The sequence below is a fragment of the Neovison vison genome, chromosome 3 (genome assembly GCF_020171115.1).
Source record: "Neovison vison isolate M4711 chromosome 3, ASM_NN_V1, whole genome shotgun sequence".
Lineage (NCBI taxonomy): Eukaryota > Metazoa > Chordata > Mammalia > Carnivora > Mustelidae > Neogale > Neogale vison.
In genome coordinates this window covers 40558092-40578303 of record NC_058093.1, presented here as the reverse complement: position 1 = coordinate 40578303, position 20212 = coordinate 40558092, and the positions used below count along the sequence as shown (strand labels likewise).

At 56.4% G+C, this 20212-nt stretch overlaps 2 protein-coding genes across 5 annotated transcripts; both read right to left on the bottom strand.

Annotated features, from left to right (window-relative positions):
- Positions 1-1823: 1823 nt before the first annotated feature.
- Positions 1824-7187, bottom strand: CHRNG (cholinergic receptor nicotinic gamma subunit). Its single transcript, XM_044244357.1, has 12 exons — positions 7148-7187; positions 6813-6952; positions 6531-6575; positions 6247-6356; positions 5543-5698; positions 4733-4830; positions 4256-4456; positions 3942-4056; positions 3521-3635; positions 2616-2829; positions 2271-2404; positions 1824-1997 (listed from the first exon to the last, which is right to left on the bottom strand). The coding sequence occupies exons 1-12, from the start codon at positions 7185-7187 to the stop codon at positions 1824-1826; spliced, it is 1542 nt and encodes a 513-aa protein (XP_044100292.1).
- Positions 7188-12362: 5175 nt separating this feature from the next.
- CHRND (cholinergic receptor nicotinic delta subunit) lies at positions 12363-19754 on the bottom strand. Of its 4 annotated transcripts, XM_044240881.1 has the most exons (12): positions 19703-19754; positions 19322-19464; positions 18830-18874; positions 17986-18095; positions 17723-17878; positions 17387-17496; positions 16272-16472; positions 14938-15049; positions 14719-14833; positions 13678-13882; positions 13466-13584; positions 12363-12545 (listed from the first exon to the last, which is right to left on the bottom strand). In XM_044240881.1, exons 1-12 carry the CDS (start codon positions 19752-19754, stop codon positions 12363-12365), a joined length of 1551 nt encoding a protein of 516 aa, XP_044096816.1. The 4 variants fall into 4 exon arrangements, with proteins under 4 accessions (XP_044096816.1, XP_044096818.1, XP_044096819.1 ...); XM_044240883.1 differs by lacking the exon at positions 18830-18874; XM_044240884.1 differs by lacking the exons at positions 18830-18874; positions 19322-19464; positions 19703-19754 and having other exon boundaries at positions 18000-18067.
- Between the last annotated feature and the right edge of the window lie 458 nt (positions 19755-20212).

Genomic DNA, 20212 nt, shown 5'->3' with positions numbered 1-20212 from the left:
TGGTACAGATCCCGACTCCACCCCCAGACAGGCTGCGCGATCCTCCCCGAGGCTCTTTCCTCTTGGGGTACCGGCCACACTGTATTATAGCGCCTGCCTCTTCGGGTTGCCGCGCGGATGGCATGGGATCGTCAGTGGCAGGCGCTAGACCTAGTCGCCCGCAGTAAGTGTAGTGTTGTAAATTTTTGCTTACTTGAGCCAGGAGCTAAAGAGCTCATCTCCGCCCTTTGAGGCAGTCGGAGAAGTTGAGAGACTCACCCCGGAGGACAAAGCTAGTGAAAAGCTTACAAGAACCACAGATGGGCCCACCGTCATCAAAGTGCCTCCCGGATCTAAATCTCGGCTCCAAATACACAGGGGGACCGCGCATATAAACTGGAGTTAATGAAGTGAACCTGCTGGTGGTTGAGCCCCAAAACCAGCAACCCTGTATTTGGGGGAGGGGGTTGTTTCCGCCCCCCCGCCCCCCCGCAATGTCCCATTGTCAAGTCTTACGTGGTACTTTCACACTTGGGAGTTACTTTCACCTGCACCTTTGATCCTCTAATGTGGGTAGATAGGAACTGAATATAAACGTACCCGCATTTACAGAGGCTCAGGGGGCACGAATGAGTTACTCAAGTTGTCTTATCACCTGTAAGACTCAGGCCCCAGCTGTACTCTCAAAGCAGGGCCTTTCCTCTCCCAGGAAGACCTCAGCTGGCCATCTTGTTTCCTAAGTGGGGCCAGGGAAAGCTGGTCAGGGTCTCCTCTCAGAAGGCAAAGCCCAGTGATTCCCTGTTACCTCCCAGCCTTTCTGCCTACCTCTTGGTTGTCTTAAGCATCCTTTGGGACCAGTGCAAATGCCCCAGCCCTTGAGAAGAGAAGAGGGGTCTGTTTTCCAGGCCATGGAATCTTTCTTGGAGTGTCTAGAATTGGGTTGGGAATTCTGGACTCCAGACTATTTAGCCACCAGTGTTCTGGGAAGCCCTTCTTATCCTGGGCCTCAACTTGCCCATCTGAAATGTGGGGGAATAGTGACTCTTACTTGTCCATGTTGACCTGAGGAGCTCTTAATTCATGGAATCTTTTGTGATCAATGACAAAAAAAGCATAGAATGCAAAGGTCACTGGTGCAGGTGAGTATTGGCTGCTTATAGCGCCCAGAAGGCAGGGGAGGGAGAGTAGCAGCTGGACTGGGCTGCTGCCATTCTTTCAAGAGAACATTTCGCACCTGTCTTGACCTGCCTCCTTTAGGGGCCTTTGGGGAACTTGTCAAAAGGAAGGGAGGCCTAGGCATGGAGGGATGGGACCTTGCCTAGTTGGGAACATCATACAAGACAGATTCCTTAGGGCTTCAGAAATGAGGGGAGTAAGAGGTGCCTGGGTGGCTCATTCAGTTAAACAACTGCCTTTGGCTCAGGTCATGATCTCCACCGGGTCCTGGGATTGAGCCCCAAGTTGGGCTCCCTGCTCAGTGGGGAGTCTGCTTCTCCCTCTCCCCTCTGCTCATGCTCTCTCTCTCTCTCTCAAATGAATAAATAAAATCTTAAAAAAAAAAAAAAAGAAATGATGGGGCTTGCTAATGCTTTGCTGAAATGAGGGGGTTGCCAGGAGTAGCTAACCAGTGCCACGTGGTGATCCCAAGAGCACACACAGCCCACAGCCATTTTCAGCCACTCCAGGACTCCAGCTTGGTCTCTTTATTTCCTGTGCTTTTTTCAGGGCCGTTGGCCTACATGGCCCTGCAGGGCACTTCCCAAAGGGCCCATCATGACCTCAGCCACTGAAGAACCCAGCTGACAAGACTCCACGTGTCTAGCAGCAGTTGGTAGCTGGATGGCTCAGTCAGGTGGGGGCAGATATGAGCGGGGGTCTCCAGGGAATGGCAGAGCGGGCACCTGGTTGTAGTGGGCCATGAGGAAGATGCCAGCAGTGCCACAGACAAAAAGTGAGAGCATGGCCAAGAAGCAGACACGGTCCAGCACGCGGCCCACCAAGAACCACTCCTCACTCCCCTGGAGACGAAAGGCGGGGTGTGGGATGATCAGCAGTGACGCCAAGCCTGCCCTGGATCACTGTGTCATCCTTGGCCATCCAGCAGGCCTCTATTCTCCATGGCCTTGGGCCCTTCTCACTTACTTCCAGGCCTTAACCTGCCTTTGGCCATAGTCCCCTGGCCCCAATGTCCCAGTTCCAATTTTCTCATCCCATCGCCCTACCACAGCCACCCCACTCATCTTGCCCCCATCTCAGTTCCACGCCCCTCCCTGGTACTGAATCCCCCTTACACTGTCAAAGTGACTCTGCTGGTGTCGGGCGAGGGCAATCAGGTTGCAGGCTTCCACACATGCCTGGATGGCGGGGGCGGCCTGCTTCAGGCTGCTGCACCACTCCTGGCGGTGCTCTGGCTCCGAGCCTTTCTCTGGTGGGAGAGAGGGTAAGGTCAGGGAATAGAGCAGAGAAGAACTAGTCTGAGAAGGCAGCCTCTCCAAGGGGCCCTAGCCCCACCCGGGACACTTATCAACACTCATCTGCTCTCCCTGGTCCTTTGGCTGACAGCTAGCTCTCCCCATCCGGAGTCCCTGGGGAGGAGTGTGTCCACGGTCTTCCCTACCCCACAACCCCAGCCTCACCTAGCTTCTCCAGCGCTGCCCTCACCAGCCCATTGTGCTGCCGCTGCCGGAAGAGAAGTTCACTGCGAGGTAGGCAGAGAGCGACCTCTTCCCCGGCTCTGGGCGACCATCCTGAGGAGCTGTTCTGCAGCTGGCGCTGGGGGTTGGGCACAGCTGCTGGGGCAGGTGGGGAAATGTGCATCCGCAACAGCTGGGGCAAGAGCCGTAGGAACACCTGGAGAAAGGATTTGGTGGCGGGCTTCAGCTAGAAGCCAGCTGACCTGGTATGGAGCTGGGTTTCTGAGCCCAAGGGGAAGGTTGGCGGGAGGGCTCAAGCCACTAGGGGCCCAGAGGCAGCACATGATGGCCAGGGGCTTGACCCCGCTCAGCTCCGCTTGTCTGTGCTAGACACAGGGAACCTAGGTCCTCCAACTTGTGTGCATGGCAGTATCACCAGGGCACTCGCTACCCAGGTTTCCAGACCCCATCCCCCGCTGTTCTGGTCCAAAATGCCTGGGGTGGGCCTGAGAACCTGCATTTGCAACAAGGGTCCCTGTTGGCTGCAGATCACACGGACTCCGGAGCCAGACTGCCTGGGTGGAATCTTGCCTCTGCTTCCTCGCCAGGCAACCTTGGGTAAGTTAATGAATCTCTCTGTGCCTCAACTTCCTCACTTGCAAAATGGAGATGGGACTAAAACCCACCTTGTGGGAGATCTGTGATGATCAAACGCGTCTGCACGCATAATACACCGGTCACATACACTCAGGATTATATTAATCCATGGGGCACATGTTTCAAGATATACACAGGGGTGTTTGCCACTGAATGTGGCAGGTGAGTAGGGAAGGGGAAGGGATGGAGAGGAAGACGTGTGTGAGTGGACTGGACGGGAGGACGCTGGAGTGGGCAGGGAGGGGCCTTGCCTTTCGGACCCCACGAGCCATGGAATGTGTGTGGGGGGACCGCAAAGACACGTTGAGCACGACCACAGCATTCACGACAATGAGGATGGTCACCACCAGGAGGAAGGTGAGGTACCTGCCGGGGTTGAGTGGAGGGTTGAGCAGGAGGTGGGGGGCTGGGCCCTTTGGCCCTTCATCTCTAGCTGCACCCCCACTCTTGGCAGCCAACACCCCCAATCCCTTAGGGTGAGGGGTTGGCATTGAGGGAGGTGGGTGTGGGAGTGGCAGGAGGGACTTCCTGCCCTGACTTCTGGGCAAGGTTGGGGGGGGTGAGGGGTTGGCATTGAGGGAGGTGGGTGTGGGAGTGGCAGGAGGGACTTCCTGCCCTGACTTCTGGGCAAGGTTGGGGGAGGTGGGCGGTCGGCGTGAGGGACAGCCTTACTTGCTGATTAGTGGCACTGCCTGGGAGGTCTCGGGCACCTTCTTGGCCACGAGGAAGAGGAAGACAGTCTGGGCCAGGAGCACGTTAATGGCGACGGTACACTTCTGGCCCCCCGCTGCCCATAACCAAGAGGTCTTCAGAGCTGATGTCAATTTCTCTGCTGTGGGGCACCTCCCCCACCCCATAAGGAGGCCGACGGCCCTGGTCTCCAGGGACAGGTGGTCCTGTGTGCGGTACCCCAACCCTGTGTCCTCCCAGCTCGTCCCTGTGCTACCACCTGGGGCCAGGGCTCCCCTCCCACCGGCTCCTGGTACCCTTGGCAGGAAGGAAGTAGATGAGGATGGCGACTGAGGAGATGAGGACACAGGGTGCAATGATGTTGATGACATAGAAGAGGGGTTTGCGCTGGATCAGCAGGTAGAAGACGACCTTCTGGTGGCCTGCCTCCTCTGCCGGTGCCTCCACGTCTAGCAGCATCTTGGCAGGCCGGTGCCGGATGGCCCACTCCCCATTCTCTGCGGGAAGCAGGCCAGGGTGGGCGCAGAGAGGGAAGCCCCCGTCCCCTAGCTTCAGGGTGGCCAGCGCAGGCCCAAAGGAGCACCATCCAAGGAGCCCGGATACATGATCCCCTCCCACCCAAACTAGGAGAGAAGAACTGTGTTGAGCCTTTAAAGATATATTTTTTATGGATTACTGTGGTTTTCACCTTGGGTTACAGGGAAGGGGGTCTGAGCTTAGTCTGGTTCTTCTCTGGAGGCCAGATCCAGCAGGGATCCTGGGAGGGAGTTTACCTGTGAAGGCCTCAGGGTCGATGAAAATCCACTCGATGGTCTGGCCATCTTCCTGGCTGAGCTGCAGATTGATCTCATTGGTGCTGTAGGTCTGGGACCTGGGAGATGGGGAGGGAGGGGGGATACATTCGAGTATGGGTAAATCCACCTCTGAGGTCACCCACATGATCGTCCAAGGGCACCTGTGGACAGTATTGCCTTCAAAAGTGCAGCCCAGAGGGGCACCTGCGTGGCTCAGTCATTAAGCATCTGCTTTCAGCTCAGGTCCTGGGATAGAGCCCTTCACTGAGCTCCCTGCTCGGCAGGCTTCTCCATCTCCCACTCCCCCTGCTTATATTCCCTCTCTTGCTGTGTCTCACTCCGGTAAATAAATAAAATCTTTTAAAAAAAAAATGAGGGTCTCCTTGTGAAAAGAACACTTCTCTAAATTATGGGGAAAACCCTCAAACAGACTTTCTCCCCCACACCCCGTTTCTGGATAAGAAGACTGATTCACCCTCCACCTCTCCATGGGGTGAGGGGTGACGCTCCTGAGTGCCTTCTTGCCCACACACCCCGGTCATTAATTCCTCCTTTGGGGTACAGGCAGGGAAACTGAGGCAGGGAAGGAGGACGAGCAAGGAGACTGTGGCTTAGCAGGGAGGGACATGGGCATCTTCAGGTGTCTGAATATGACAAGCACACAGGCCCCCCGAGAGCTGGGCTGGGCCCCTGGTGAGACTGCCTAGCATCCCCCAGCCAGCCAGGCTCCTCTTAGGTCCACTCTCTGAATCCCTCCCCGCCGCCCCTGCCCCTGGTAAATGGCCTCACTGGAAGACAAGGGAGCAGTTCTGCCAGTCGAAGGGGAAGTAGGTGACAGAGACCGGGCAGGATGAGCGGAAGATGGCTGGTGGCAGCCAGTAGACACATCCGTCAGGAGACACCAGCACGTTGCAGTAGAGGGCCACCTCGAACACGCCGTCCACGCTGTGCATAGGCCGGGCCGCGGGGCTGGAGTGAGGGGTCACATCCCCGGCAGCCCCAGGCCAGCCCTTGCCCTGCGTGGATGGGGCCTGGGGACAGCAGCCCTTCGCGGCCACAGGGTCCACCACCTCCTTCCAGAGGGCTCCCCCACCGCACCCACCTCCCGGCTTCCTCCGGCCTGTCCCCTCATCTCCAGGGCCTGGTCACAATGGTACTAACATCTCCCCAGCTCTTGCCAAGTGTGGGAGGTGACCCCGAGTGCAGCCCTCCATGTCGATTCACTCCTGATGGCTTCTGTGGCAGCTGCCCTCATCCCCGCGGCCAAGGGAGAGCAGCGGCCCACCAGAGGACCCGGGACAGAAGAGATGGAGCCAGGCGGGGTGGGGGGGGGGTCTGCTGGCCTGGCCCTGCCCCCAGTGGCACCTGTCCCTGCCAGTATTTCCCGGTCTGTACCTTCTGCTCACTGGGCCCTTTCCCCGGAGCCCCCTAGTACTGGGCCCTACCCTTGTGTCCTTTTGTCCCCCCCAACCCCTGCTTGCGTCCCTCCTCACTTGTTTTCCAGCACGACATCCGGCCTCCACACCATGGTGGACGGCACCCTCAGCACCCAGAGGCCTTCGTAGTCTTGCGGGTCCCAGCGCAGGCGATAGTCACACCACTGCTGCAGGGGGAGTGGGCTTGCCAGGCCCTGTTCTCCGCCAAGTCACCCTCTGCTCCCCCCAGGAATGGTGCTCAGCCCAGGTGGGTCAGAGGAGGCAGGGAGGGAATGGGGGAAGGCAGGTAGCTCTAAGGGCCCTGGGACCCCATAGAAAAAGACTGTGGGGTGGCCTCTTACCATCTCTATCCAGACATTGGTGGTGAGGGCCTCCTCTCGCTCATTCTAGGGGTACAGAACAGCAGGATGAACCCCCATCACTTGTCCTTTCCAGATGTTAGTCCCTCTAGACCCCCATTGGGCGCTACAGGACCCCAGCCTCTTGGGCAGCCCTCGTGGGAGATTTCTAGCCCCCCAGCCTCCCCCCTGTGGAGTCCTTCGTCCGCCTCTCCCTAGCAGGTCCCAGGGGCCAGGTTCACTGGGCCTTTATCTACCCCACTGCTCTCCAGGCCTGTGGCTCACCAGGGAGATGAGGTTGGTGAGTGTGAGCTTCAGGCTGACATTGACCACGTCCGAATCGCGCTCAGCGGGCCTCAGGTGGGGGTTGTAGCTGTGCATCAGGTCCCCGAGCAGACGTTCCTCCTGGTTCCGGCCCTCGGCTCCTGCAACAGACAGCACTGAGCCTGGGTACAGGGGCTATGGGGCAGAAAGAGGGAGAGGCCACAAGAGGGTGTGATGCGGAGAAGTAGGGTGCTGGGTGTGGGGGCAGGCTTCAGTAATCCTCTAGACCCTCTGTCCCCTGGGCATTGGGTCTCTACTCCAGTCCTCCCCAAACTCCTGATCCCCTGTGTCCACACCCAAGCAGACAGCCAGCAGCAGCAGGAGGAACAGCAGCATGGTGCCACAGCTCTCTACAATGACGGGTGGGACAACAGCTCCCAGCTCAGGGTAGAGAGATGCAGACTCTGGGTCTCATATAACAGCCCAAGCTCCCACCCCAGCCAGGCCAGCCCAGCCCCACCAGCTGTCCGACCACAGCACTGTCAGCTGTTCCAAGATGGACAAAATGCCAGGCTCAGGTTACCTGGGCTGGGGAGGGGACAGAGGGGGCCTATCTGCTCCAGTAGAGACAGCCCAGCCTCTATCCCCACTCTCTAATTCTGCTGTCCCAGCCCCTGTTCCTTCTCTTGGGGGAGCTGAAGACAGCCAGGGACAGAGAGATGTGGGAGGGAGGCAGAGTGTGAGGAAGGGCCCTGAATTGAACTCTCTCATTCTACTTCCCCCAGGGGGGTTCAGGAGTTGGGGAGGTATGGAGGCATGTTCTGTATCAGAGTTTCTCTGTGATGTGGTTGAGGACTACAGACTGTCCCACCAGCCTAATATCTTCATGGGTTCCTCCACTGGGCCCAGACACTGCAGGCAAAGCCTAGGAGAGAGATCCACCACGTTCCACAGGCTTTGATACCTTAATGCAAATTAGGGTGCCAGTTCGGGCATCCTCCCAGGTTCTGAGACATGGCATATAGGACTGGTAAGCCTTGAAAGAAGGAGGGCTGAAGAAGACCTGAAATCTGGGGGCTCTTGAAACTAGAACAACCGCCGAATAGGGGCTCCTCAGTTTGGCCTCAGTAGTTCTTAAGTTATCTACAAACTTGGGCTCCTGGGTGGCTCAGTGGGTTAAGCGTCAGCCTTTGGCTCATACCACGATCTCAGGGTCCTGGAATCGAGCCCCACATCGGGCTCTCTGCTCAGTGGGGAGCCTGCTTCTCCCTCTGCTCCTTCCCCCAGTGCACACTTGCTCTCTCTCTCTTTCGCGAAAATAAATAAAATCCTTAAAAAAAAATTATCCACAAACTTAGGGGGACCCTAGCATGTGACAGGCCCCAGGCCAAGTGGGCAGCAGGGGATTTTGAGGGAGACAGGGGTAAGCCTGAGCGGCTCACAGGAAGTCACTGCTCAGTAGGACAGGTAGATAAGGTCAAGGTTGTGGCCCCCAGAAAGTCAGATGAGGGGAACCCAGAAGGGCCAGAAAACACACTCCAACCACTTTGTAGTTTGAGGTCAGGGGAAGGGTGGGGCTGGTCTAAGAGCTGAGTGTCCTTCAGCCAGTTGTGGCCATGGGCTCAGGCTACCAGTCTTTTGACCGTTTATTCAGCAGACAGGTCAGGATGTCCCAGTAAGTTTGCAAGGGAAAAAAAAAATGCAGGTTTCTATAAGTGCTAGCCACCCATGGGCATCCTGGGGGACAGTGTGGTGGAGGTATGTAAGGGCTACGTGTCCCCCTCCCTCCAAATAAATGATGTCTGCAGCATTTCAGCATGTTTTAGTGAGCTGGAACTCCGCCTTGGAGATCTGGGTGAGGTTGGCTCAGACCCCAGGCCTCCACAGCCCGAGTCCCTCCTGTCTGTCCTCACCAGGACTTTGGGGTCGGAGGGGACAGCAGTGGTGGCACCTGCCTTCCCGGTCATTCACTTCTGTCCTTGTGCTCAGTCCTGCTCCAGGCCCCACTCCCAAGCATCACTCTTGCTGCCGGGAATCTAGGTATGTAGCCCCCTTTCCCTGAAGTTTACAAAGCCAGTTCCCCTTCTCCCCAGTTTGCCCTTTGGTGCTCCCCAGAGCAGTACCTCTCTCCCTCTCTAGTCCCTCCAAGACCACATGTTGGCATGCCCATTAATGGCTTCTGCTAAATAATGGACCACCTATTCTCCCCCAACCACACACTGCCCCCAGCCATGGTGGTCTGGCCCACCCCAACATTTCTGACTTCCCCTTTACCCTTCTCTACAAGTGTCTGGGAGGGAAAAGGAAGGTTGTGGAGCATGACTTCCCTCTGGTATGAATTATGCCACCTCCCCATGTATGTTTTTTCCCCTTCTTTCCTGCTGTGGGAGAGATGCCAAGTCTCCTCGGTGTTCTCAGGAGGGCGGGTCACCCGAGGAGGGCTGGCGCTGCCTGGAGGGGCTAAAGGGGTGTGTGTGGAAGCATTAAAAGAAAACCTTCTGCAGGCTTCATTTGTGTCTAACAGTTACTCCCTCTTTGTCACCTTCTCTTCTGGAGGCTGGAACGTTCATTTCCCAGGCCCCCTTGCAGATAAGGATGGCCGTGTGATAACATCTTGACCTGTGGGATGTCTATAGAAGTCAGCTGAAGGGCTTCAGGGGAGAGCCTTTGCTTCCTGATGAAAGGGGTCAGAAATGACTGGCTCCTTTCCTGTGTTAAACACAGATGTGAAGTTAGGATCAGTGGCAGTCTGCTTGCACCCTGGGGCAACAAGCATGAGGGCCGGGCTGCTGGGCAGAGAGCCCAGAGCCTGGGTCTCTAATAGCTCTGTGGGACCGCTGAGCCAAGGTGGCAGCCGCTGCCTTGTGATCTCATCAAGGAATAAAGACGGAGCCTTATTGGTTTGAACCATGTTCTTTGGGTTTCTTTTCCTAGCAGCCCAGTGCATGCCTCAGATTCATCACTGTTCAAAGGAGAGTGAGTAGCGCTGATGGCCTGGAAAGAGTGTGTAGGGACACCCTGTGGTTTCACAGGAAGCTGGCCCCTTGTGGGGGTGACTCCCTGGGGAGTTTCTCTGTCACCCAGAGAGGGGACCAGTGCTGACAGCGCCCTGGGGCCGCGGTGCTGGAGGAATGTGTGCAGTTGGGGGTCCTGCTGTGACCCTGGGAACCTGTGCATGGGGCACTCTTGGTCAGGTGTGGCATTTTGGGGTTGTCTTTTTGGGGGAAAGTTCACGGCCACCTGAGCCAGGAAGATGCAGAGGATTCACCGGGAGGTTGCCAACAGTGCCATCATGTGGCAGAGAGAAGCAAGGACAGTGACTGAGGGATCTGATCCAGGATCTCTCTTGGTGCTTGAGATGGGGACTCTCTCATAGAGGAAGACCCCAGGAAGGTCCCAGACTTCCTGCTCATCTGATGGTGTAAATCCAAGCTACTTTCCCTATTCAGAGGGGGGAGAAAAAAAAGATTGGTACCTCGAATCTGTGCACAGTTTATATTGAAAGTCAGAAGTAACTAGGGTCAGTTTTGCCATCAAGAGGTTTGTCTTTTCCTGGGCACTGGGTTCCCTGGTGGCTGTGGGCCCAAATCCTAGTATAAATGAATAGAAGTTTTTATAGTCACGTAAAAAAAAAAAAAGAGGTTTGTCTTTTGTTCCTTTCCACTGAAAGACTAAAAATCTCACCTTTTGTATACCTGAGGTAATGAGGTCTCCAATTCCCTCTGGGGAAATGGGTTGAGCTATGACAACCTTAGTTGTCATAGTGTGTACGTCAAGGAGGAGAATAATTGCCCTCAGACCCCTGGCCAGCCTCGGACATAGGAGTCCACAGGCCCATCTTCTGTGACTCAGGCCCACAACTGAGGAATGAGTTAAATAATCACCCCTTAAATTTGCAGGACTGGAACCATAAGAGACTCTTAATCACAGGAGACAAACTGAGGGTTGCTGGAGGGGAAGGGGGTGAAGGGATAGGGTAAGTGGGTGATAGACACTGGGGAGGGTGTTTGTGGTAATGAGCACTGGGTGTTAGATAAGACTGATGAATCACAGACCTGTACCCCTGAAACAAGTAATACATTGTATGTTAATTAGTTGGATTTAAATTAATTAAGAAAAATTGCAGGACATGTGTAAGGAAGGAACTTTATGACTACTAGCAAATTCGATTTTCACAACACCTCACAAACGGAACTTATACATTTTGTTGATGAGAAAACTGAACCTAAGAGATGAGCGCGGCTCACACCAGATCATCCTCTGGTGTAACAAAGCACCCCCAAACTTTGTCTCTTAAAAATCATATGCTATTCCACACAGTTTCTGGGGGTCCGGAATCCAGGAGCAGCTTAGCTGGGTGGCTCTGGCTCCAGAACTCATGGGACTGCACCCAAGATGTTGACCTGGATGGTGATCTCCTCTGAAGGCCCCATCTGGGCTGGAGGATCCGCTTCCAAGGTCACTCATGGGGCTGCAGGCAGAGGGGCTCAGGTCCTTGCCAAGTGGGCCTCTCCACAGGACTGCTCCCGTGCCAGCTGGCTTCCCCAGAGTGAGAGATCCAGCTGAAAGTGAAGAGTGATGGAGCGGGAGTGCTGCAGTGTCTTATAGAGCCTAATCTCAGAAGAGACACACTGTCACTTCCGCCTCCTTCTGTCAGTCACACACACCAAGCCCGGTGCATTGTGGGAGTGCACTACACAGAGTATGAATAACAGGAAGTGGAGATCGCTGGGGCCATCTTGGAGGTAGGCTACCTTGTCTCCCAGCATCTGTAGCCTCGGCCTTTGGCCCTTGGGATAGGATTGTTGGGGGCTCCCTTTGGGATAGAGTTGTCAAATTTAGCAAATAAAAATACAGGATTCTGGACACCTGGGTGACTCAGTCTGTTGAGTCTCTGACTCTTGATTTCGGCTCAGGTCATGATCTCTGGGTGGTGAGACTGAGCCCCTGTTGGGCTTTATGCTTTCTTTTTGTCTTTTCTTTCTCTGCCACCCCTCAAAACAAAACAAAACAAGATGCCCAGTTAAGTTTGAATTTCAGATAAACAATAATTTTTTAGTAAAAATATGTCTCAAATATTGTATTGTATTGTAAGGCTGAGGGGTTGTGGAAAGGAGGGTGGCTGGAGGAACAGGGAAGTGAGAGCACAGGATCCTACCTGCTCTAGGGAAGGGGAGGAAGAAGAGGCCTCTGCCTTTCTCATTCCTCACAGAAGGGTCCCAGCCTGAGTCAGCCCCCCTTCCCCCCACACATTGTCCTGCTCTGACCCCCAGATGATATCCGCTCTCAGTCCTCCTCAGCGGCTCCCTGGTGTTTAGCTGTAGAGGACCCATGGTTGAAGAGTGGGGCTTCCCCCTTCCTTCCCTAATTTCAGGAAAGCCTGGCTCTTCCTGCCCCAGCCTTGCAGTACCAGCTGGACTCGAGCCCCAGGGTCAGAAGTTGGCCTCCCCAGGAAGGGCTTGTCCTCTGTCAGACATCCCTGTCCACACGACTAGCACCCTCCCTCCGCCCCTGCCCCCGCCCACCGGACGCTGCCTGGGAGCTGGGCCAACAGGGCAGGGCAGACCTGTTCTAGATGAAGCGCTTGTCCTGCTCATGGTAGGAGAAGGGGTCCCCAGGGAAGGGCTGAGGTGGAGGCTGGTTGTAGGCGCCTTGCAGGAAGATCCAGGCCGTGCCCACCACCATGATGGGCGTCACCACAAACAGGCAGAGTCGGTCCACTGTGCGGGCCACTCGGTTCCAGCAGTCCTTCTCCTGGGGGCAGGGGCAGAGACAGGGTGGTGGGGAAGGCTCTTAAACCATGGGCCTATACCCCAAACCCGGGCCCAGTGACAGAGGCATGGTCTCAGTGTATCTGTGGGGGTTGCCCCCAGCTAGCAGTGGATGGGACAAGCTGGTGTGTTCCCTCTGTCCAGGAGACCAAGAATGGGGCCACAGCCCTCCTCCTCACCCCACTGCAGAGCTCCAGGGGCTGAAGAAGAGCTGGGGTGCCAGCAGTCTCTCTCGAGGGGCTGAGGAAGGTTGCATCGTCCCCTCTCCTCCCTCTTCACCCTCCCTGCCTCTCAATGCCATGCTGGTCCCTATGTGAACTGGAAAACAGGGCCCCCTTTTCAAGAGAGAAGTTTAAAAATCATATAATATTGAACGACCACCTAAGGCTGCCTTTTAAGCGGCCACTTGTGTCCAGAACATCAGACTTGGAGTTGAGCAGGGACATAAAATGACAGGTCTGGCAACAAAGAAGGAACCCTAGGGGTGCCTGGGTGGCTCAGTGGGTTAAGCCTCTGCCTTCAGCTCAGATCATGATCTCAGGGTCTTGGGATCGAGCTCCACATCAGGTTCTCTGCTCAGCAGGGTGCCTGCTCCCCACTCTCTCTGCCTGCCTCTCTGCCTACGTGTGATCTCTGTCAAATAAACAAATAAAATATTTTTTTTTAAAGAAAAAGAAAAAGAAGGAACCCTAAGGGAGCTACGTGCCTGTGGCTATGCCTGGGTGCACGCTGTGTGCAGTGAGCTGCCAGAGGGTTCTAGATGGAGGCTTGGCATACCAGCGGGGACTGGGGTCTGCACCCACCATGAACTCCTTCCTCTCAGTGGGTACGTGTCTCTGAGGGGAAGCGAGGCCCCCTGAAGACAGGATACACTCTAGGCATCAGCCCTCTGTGGCTACTCACCTCATTGTAATTGTTCTGGTCCCTCATGTGGCTGACGATGAAGTTGGCCCCATCCACGGCTGGCTTCAGCTCACTCAAGAGCTCCTGCTGGGCCTGCTCAGAGCCTGCAGGGAGCCGGCCTATCGAGACCAGGCCAGAGCGGCACATGAGACCTGCCTCCAGCCCACCTTCCATAAATGGGCCAACCCCTAAGCCCCCCCGCAGGGACCCACGTGCGGTGGTGAGGCGCCGGGCCAGGCCGTGGCGCTCGGACTGCTTCTCAAACATGAGGTCACTTCGGGACTTGAGCAGGAAGTACTCCTCAGCCTTGGAAATGTAGCCCAGGGAGCTGCTCCTCCGGACCAGAGCCCCTGGACCAGGTCCATCATCCGCCGGGCGGGACATGTGTAGGAGTTCCGGCAGGGTCTCCAGGAAGAGCTGCAGCAGGTCGGGGGTAGGGGGGACGGGGGACATAGGAAGGCTATTTTACTGACATGCGCCACCTTGGCACATTGAAATGTCTGTGAGTCCATTCCCGACTGCCACAAAGTACTGCTGAGTCGCATGCTGTCCCGGAGTCCCCCTATCCTCTAGTGACGGACCCTTAGCTTGCTTCCAACTGTCCCTCATTGCCCACAGCACAAAGCAGAGCTCATTTGTTCAAAATGAATTATATACGCAAAACAAAAAAAAAACAAGGCCGCCAATGCTCCGCGCTCTTCTCCAGACGCTGAAGACCAAACAAGCCCTCAACCTTCCCAGAACAGCGAGCAGCGGCTGAGAGGCAAGGACACCCCTTCCTGGGCTGCCATCCCCACATTCCTTGCCTTCTTTTCCATCAAGGGTAGAGGAAACATACAGCAGAATGGGCAGCCCTGAAGTGTAGAGCTAGATGAATTTTTAGAGATGCTGTCAACTATGTAAACACCCCCCAGAAGAGAGCTCCAACTGGCTCCCAAAAGGTCCCTGGTGCTTCTGCCTGTCACTTCCCCCGACCCCCTTGGGAAACCCCCTCCCAATTTCTATCGCTAAAGGCTGGTTTTGCCTGTCCTTGAACTTCATAGAGAGGAGACTGTGCAGCTTGTGCTCCTCTGTGTCGGGATCCTTCTGAGTAGCAGCCAGCCAGGAGAGTCGGCCATGCGGTGTGGGTAACAGCATGTGGAGTTTGGGTCACGCAGGGCCGGCGTACCCGTGCAATCATGCCGGGGGTCTTTCCCTGCTCTCCTGTGAAGGGACTGCCGGACCGTCTCCAGCTTTTGGCTGAGAGCCCTCACCTTCTTGACCCCCTCAGATAGCACGTGCGTGCTGGGGGTGCGGAAGTGGATGTTGAGCACGATGACGCAGATCACGACGACCATGGTCACCAACACCATGCCAAAGAGCAGGAATCTGTAGGGACACACTCACTGTGGAGCCCTGGTGGGGCAGGGCGTGGCAGGGCGTGGTAGGCGGGGCTGGCTGGGGGTGTGTGGCATGGCACAGACATCACTCACTTGCCAATGAGGGGGATGGCGATGGACGTGGCTGGCAGCCTCTTGGAGATGAGCAGCAGGAAGACAGACTGAGCCAGGAGCACTGAGATGGCCATCGACGTCTTCTCACCACCTGGAGGAGCCTAGGACTTAGCAGCTGTTCCCTCTGGTCTTGGGCCCAGTGGGTCCCACCATGGCCCCTGCACCACTGGTCACAAAGCCACCATACCCTGATTAACATTGTGGGGGTACCAAGCTAGAGCACATGGGTTCAAATCCCGGCTCTGGCACTTACTTGCTGAGTGACCTTAGACAAGTAGCCTAACCATTCTGTGCCTCAGTTTTCACAACTGCGGAATGTTGTGAGGACCAAGTGAGAGAGTGAGTGTGAAACGCTCATCATGCTGCCTGGGGCTCAGTGATCACCAGGTCTCACTGTTAGCCAGCTTGCTGCCACTCGACCCTCCAAAAATCACAGGTCTGGTGTGTCCCCCTGTACAGAAAGTTCCAGGGCATTCTCAGAGCCCCCATATTTCCCCAACTCCTAGTCCTCCACTCAGAGATCCCTGGCCCAGCACTGCCCAGCTCCTCCCATTGGAGCCCCTGAGCACTCTGAGGTGGCCACTGCAGTCACAGGCCCACAGCGCTGCCCCAGGGCCCCTTCTCTACCTGGAAGCTGCGGCCCATCCCATCTCCAGCTCAAGCACCACCTCTTCCAGGAAAGCTTCCCCCATTATCCTACCCTGGAGGCCATGCTCTCAGACCTGCAGAGTCCAATCTCAGCCCGCAATAGAGGCTGGATCACACTTGTCCCTGGGACTCACTGTGCCTTACTTCTAGTAAATACTCTGAAACGATTGCGAAGCCAAGTGAGCACAGATTGCACATGCCCTTCTAGAACTAAAAGAACATCAGCTGCATGCCCCCATGCCTGGCTCCCCAGAGATCCCTTCAGCCACCCACTGGTTCCAAGCGGATGGTCTTCTGTGTGCCAGGCCTGTGGTCATACATGGTGACCAGGACAGACCTGATATCTTCTCTGACAGAGGGACAGTCTTGTTGTTCTCTCTAGGAAACTTCCTTGGGAAGTCCCACTGTGAGAAGCAGAAGCAAGGTCCAAGAGAGATGGACTCCCCAGGGGCCCTGTCCATTTGGGGATGTTGGACAGCATCACAAAACCCTCCCTTTGGCTGGCCACATGCCCCTCCTGCTTGGACCCTGGGCAGGAAGCCCCAGAAGTGGTGACCCCCTTATGTCTCCCAGGAGGAAGGGAAGGGAGGGTTGGGAGGCCGAGGCTCAGGGAGTGGGAAAGGCGCCCCAGGCGGCAGGGGGCTGGGATGGGCTCTGAGGCTCACTGTCGGCCGGCAGGTAGAAGACCAGGTTGATCATGAAGGAGATGAGCACGCAGGGCACCAGGATGTTGATGACGTAGAAGAGGGGCTTGCGGCGGATGATGAGGTAGAAGGAGACGTCCTGGCGGCCTGGACTGTCCAGTGGGACACTGAGGTCCATGTTGATCCTGGCTGGCCGGTGCACTATCTCCCACTCCCCATTCTCTGAGGGCAGCAGAAGCACACCTTGGTGTCAAGATGGGCAAGGGGGCACGGGGTGGGCTCAGGGGGGAAGTGGGGGCTGGGGAGAGGGGGCATGTGAAGGACGGCTGGGGTTCTATTTGCAGGTTTCCCTCCCTGAGGGGTTGGGATGGAGGTTTCAATCTGCAAGGAAGAAATTCTCCTCTGGGAGTGTTTCCCCCTCTTCTTGGAAGATATACAAGCTAAGGCCATAATTTGGTTCAAATAAGTCTTAGAGATAATGATGCAGCAAGAGTAACACCAATCCCTCCCCCTCCACTCCTCCGGGATGGAGTAGCCTTGGGACTACTGTGGCATTGGTCTCCTGTGATGGACAGCAGCATGGGGTGGGGGACCCCTAGAAGATCTGAGCCCACTCATAGATGGGGGTGGGGGGGTGTTAGTAGGGGGCGGCACACACATCGGTAGAGTCCCCTAAAGCCGCAACCATATCTCTGGGCTGACTGGGAACAGAAGACTAACGACCCCTCTTATCTGTCAGCCACATCCATCCCCAGCGACCCTGTCCAGATCCAGGAGGGTCTTCTGGCCTGGGCAGCAGAAGGAGTGTGGCCCTGGAACCTGTCGGTCTCTGCCTGAGGGACAGAGTCCCTCCAGTTGGACTTCTTTTCCTTTCAGTGTGCTAGATTTGTGTCAGTAAGTATGTCTGTGTATGTTTCTCTGTGGGTCAGTGTGTGTCTGTCCATCGGTGTCTCTCTGTCAGTCTGTGTGCCTATAGGTCCATGTTCCAGGTGTGTGCGTGTGTGTGTGTGTGTGTGTGTGTGCGCGCGTGTGTGTGCAGGTGCATCTCTGGGGGGGGGCGGTGTCAGGGTGACCGTACCTGTGGGTGTGTGTCTGAGGGCCACCCCCCGCCCACCCACAGCCGCTACTCCCAGCACCTGTGAAGCCCTCGGGGTCAATGATGATCCACTCCACAGGGTAGAAGCGGCCCTCTTCTTCCTCTTGCTTCAGACTCAGGGTGATCTCCTTGGCTGTGTACTTGAGGGAACTGGGGAGGGCAGTGAGTAGAGGGGGGGTCCTCAGCCATTGGGCGTGGCCACTGATGGCAGGGGGTGGGGGAAGGCTAGTAGTGGAGGAGGTTCATGGTCAGAGGGGCCATCAGGGATGTGAGGGAGCTCTCATCAGGACAGGGTGGGGGCCTCTGCCCGAGAGTGCTTCATGGACCTGTCTCAGTCCCTGGCCGGGGTGAAGGGTGGCTGGAGAAGTGAGAGCACCTGAACTTGAGGGAGCAGTTCTGCCAGTCAAAGGGGAAGTAGGTGACGGAGATGGGGCAGGAAGAGCGGAAGATGGCGGGTGGCAGCCAGTACACATAGCCCGAGGGGTAGATGAGCACGTTGCAGGAGTAGGAAATCTGGAAGGAGCCGTCGTTGCTGAGGGACAAGGACAAGGGGTCACCATCAATGCCAGACAGCTTGGAAATGGCAGGGTTTAGGGGGGCAGAGTGGGGAGGGGATGCCAAAGAGTGCTGCAGCTCAACTTGTTCTCCAGCACAATCTCTGGGAGCCACAGCATGTCAGGGGGCAGGCGCAGGACACTGATATTCCCAAATTCTTCAGCATCCCACTGCAGCCGGCTGTCTGTCCAGCCCTGGAAGCCCAAAAGAGGTGTCAGTGGTAGGTTCTGCTGTTGCCCAGGCTCCCTTTTCCCCCCTCAACTCTCCTCACTTCCCTGAGGGAAGACTGGGCAGGGTCTGGGAGCTGTGTTAAGAGGTTTGGGGGAGGTGGTACAAATTTAGGACTGAGACCTGTCATGTACAGCTGTGTAGAACGTACACTGCACAATCAAGGAAGCATATTTCCATTGTGGGCATAGAAGATGTATATCTGTATTATGAACTTTTTTTTTAAAGATTTTATTTATTTATTTGACAGACAGAGATCACAAGTAAGCAGAGAGGCAGGCAGAGAGAAAGGAAGGGAAGCAGGCTCCCTGCTGAACAGAGAGCCCGACGTGGGGCTCGATCCCAGGACCCTGGGACCATGACCCAAGCCAAAGGCAGAGGTATCAACCCACTGAGCCACCCAGGCACCCCTGTATTATGAACTTCTGACAGGTGGCAGAAGAGTGTCTTCTAATAAAATCAGGATGTTGTGACAATTTCCCTATAGATGAAGGATCCCAGTCTACCAGAAGTCTCTATCTGAGCTAGCTAGTGACTGTTCAAGGTGGTGGGAAGGGCAGCTGGGCTTCTGGATAGAAGTCAGCTCCTCCTGGAGGACAAGACGATCCCCTCCTGGAGATCCCCAAGCAAAAGGGAACACAGGGAAGCCTGGGTCTTGCACCCTCACCCCACACCTCAGCACTGAATGGGGTATCCTTACGTGCTCAATCCACACGTTAGTAGTGAGGGTCTCCTCCACTTCTTTCTGTAATCACACACGAGATGGCTGTCCCCCAGGGCCCGCATGGTTCTTCCACCTACGTACATTCACCAAGCACCTACTCCCAGCCGCCACCCAGGGGAAACCATGGCAATTGGCCTAATCAGACTTCTGCCACAAGCATTCACAGTCAGTAGAGGGTGAGCAGACCCAGGAGCAGGGACAGCGCGTGGCCTCTGAAGTGTATCATGGGTCTGATATGGGGCACACCCCAGAACTGAAGCTGGAGGGGGAGGGGGATCAGGCCAAAGCCTGTGGCAGCATTGAGTGTGCAGAACACTGGAGCCTGCTTCCTTGGGACAGGAGCTACCATAGTCCAGGCTGGGGCCTTGAACTTCCTCCCTGGTCATCCCATTCCGGGAGACAGGCAGGCCTCCCAAGAGCTGTCCCTACTCTCCCGTCCCCAGCTCGGTCACAGAGGGGGGGTCTCACCAGGGAGATGAGGTTGGAGAGTGTGAGGGCCAGCGAGACCTCTACACTCTCCCCCTGGTGTGCTGGCCGGAGCTCCTTGTTGTAGCCTTTCTCTTCGAATAGGTGCCGAATTAGCCGCTCCTCTTCGTTCAGGCCCCAGCTACCTGGGGACGGGTGGGGTGCAAGGCTGGGGTGGACAGGAAGGGAGCTGCCCTGAAATCCTGCTGGGCCATGGGGCTGGGCTTAGCAGGGGGATCCCACCACTCCTGCAGTGGGGGTGGGAGGTTGGGCCCGATGTTAAGGGAGGGAGCACCGGGTAGGTAGGGTAGGAGGGGACCATGCAGTAGGGGCCCTGGTGTGAGTCCTGAGGGCCCTTCAGGAAGGGGTGATGTTTGATCTTACCACAAACAACCAGTATAGCCAGCAGCCCCAGCGTCAGCCCGGGTCCCTCCATCCTGTCCCTCTGGCTGGGTCTTGTGGCTGCCCCTTCAGTCTACAGGGCTGGGGAATGTGGATGGGTAGGAGAGGGGACAGGTGCGGGGAGGGGGGGGTTCGTGTGCAAAGGGAAGTGGTAGCCCGGAAATGCAATCTGACACGGCTGGGCATGGCTCTGGGTATAAAACCCAAGGCAGGTGCGGAGGGGGTGGGGTGGGGATGGGGACTGGCCGCCAGGCAGGAGCCCAAGGACAGGAGGCTGGAACTCCCCACGACTAGCAGTAGGGATGGGGGCTGGGTAGAGGCACTGGACACTGGGGGCAGCGCTGGCCATCCACGGGGAGGGGAGTGGTGACAGGTCAGCTGTTGCCATTTCTTGAGGAGCAGACATGTACGTGGAAATGGGGACTTAGCAGCCTCTCTCCAGTGTCTCTGTGACCTCTGCCAACTGCTACTGGAGGTTGGGCCCTGATGTTC

Coding starts and splice junctions, on each gene's coding strand:
- CHRNG (XM_044244357.1), bottom strand. CDS start 7,187: ATGCTGCTGTTCCTCCTGCTGCTGCTGGCTGTCTGCTTGG. Junction 6,953..7,147: donor GCTGCTGGCTGTCTGCTTGG/GTGTGGACACAG, acceptor TGTCTGTTGCAG/GAGCCGAGGGCCGGAACCAG. Junction 1,998..2,270: donor AGCAGAGTCACTTTGACAGT/GTAAGGGGGATT, acceptor TTTCGTCTCCAG/GGGAGTGAGGAGTGGTTCTT.
- CHRND (XM_044240881.1), bottom strand. CDS start 19,754: ATGGAGGGACCCGGGCTGACGCTGGGGCTGCTGGCTATACTGGTTGTT. Junction 17,497..17,722: donor AACTGCTCCCTCAAGTTCAG/GTGCTCTCACTT, acceptor TGCCCTCCCCAG/TTCCCTCAAGTACACAGCCA. Junction 12,546..13,465: donor ACCAGAACAATTACAATGAG/GTGAGTAGCCAC, acceptor CCCTGCCCCCAG/GAGAAGGACTGCTGGAACCG.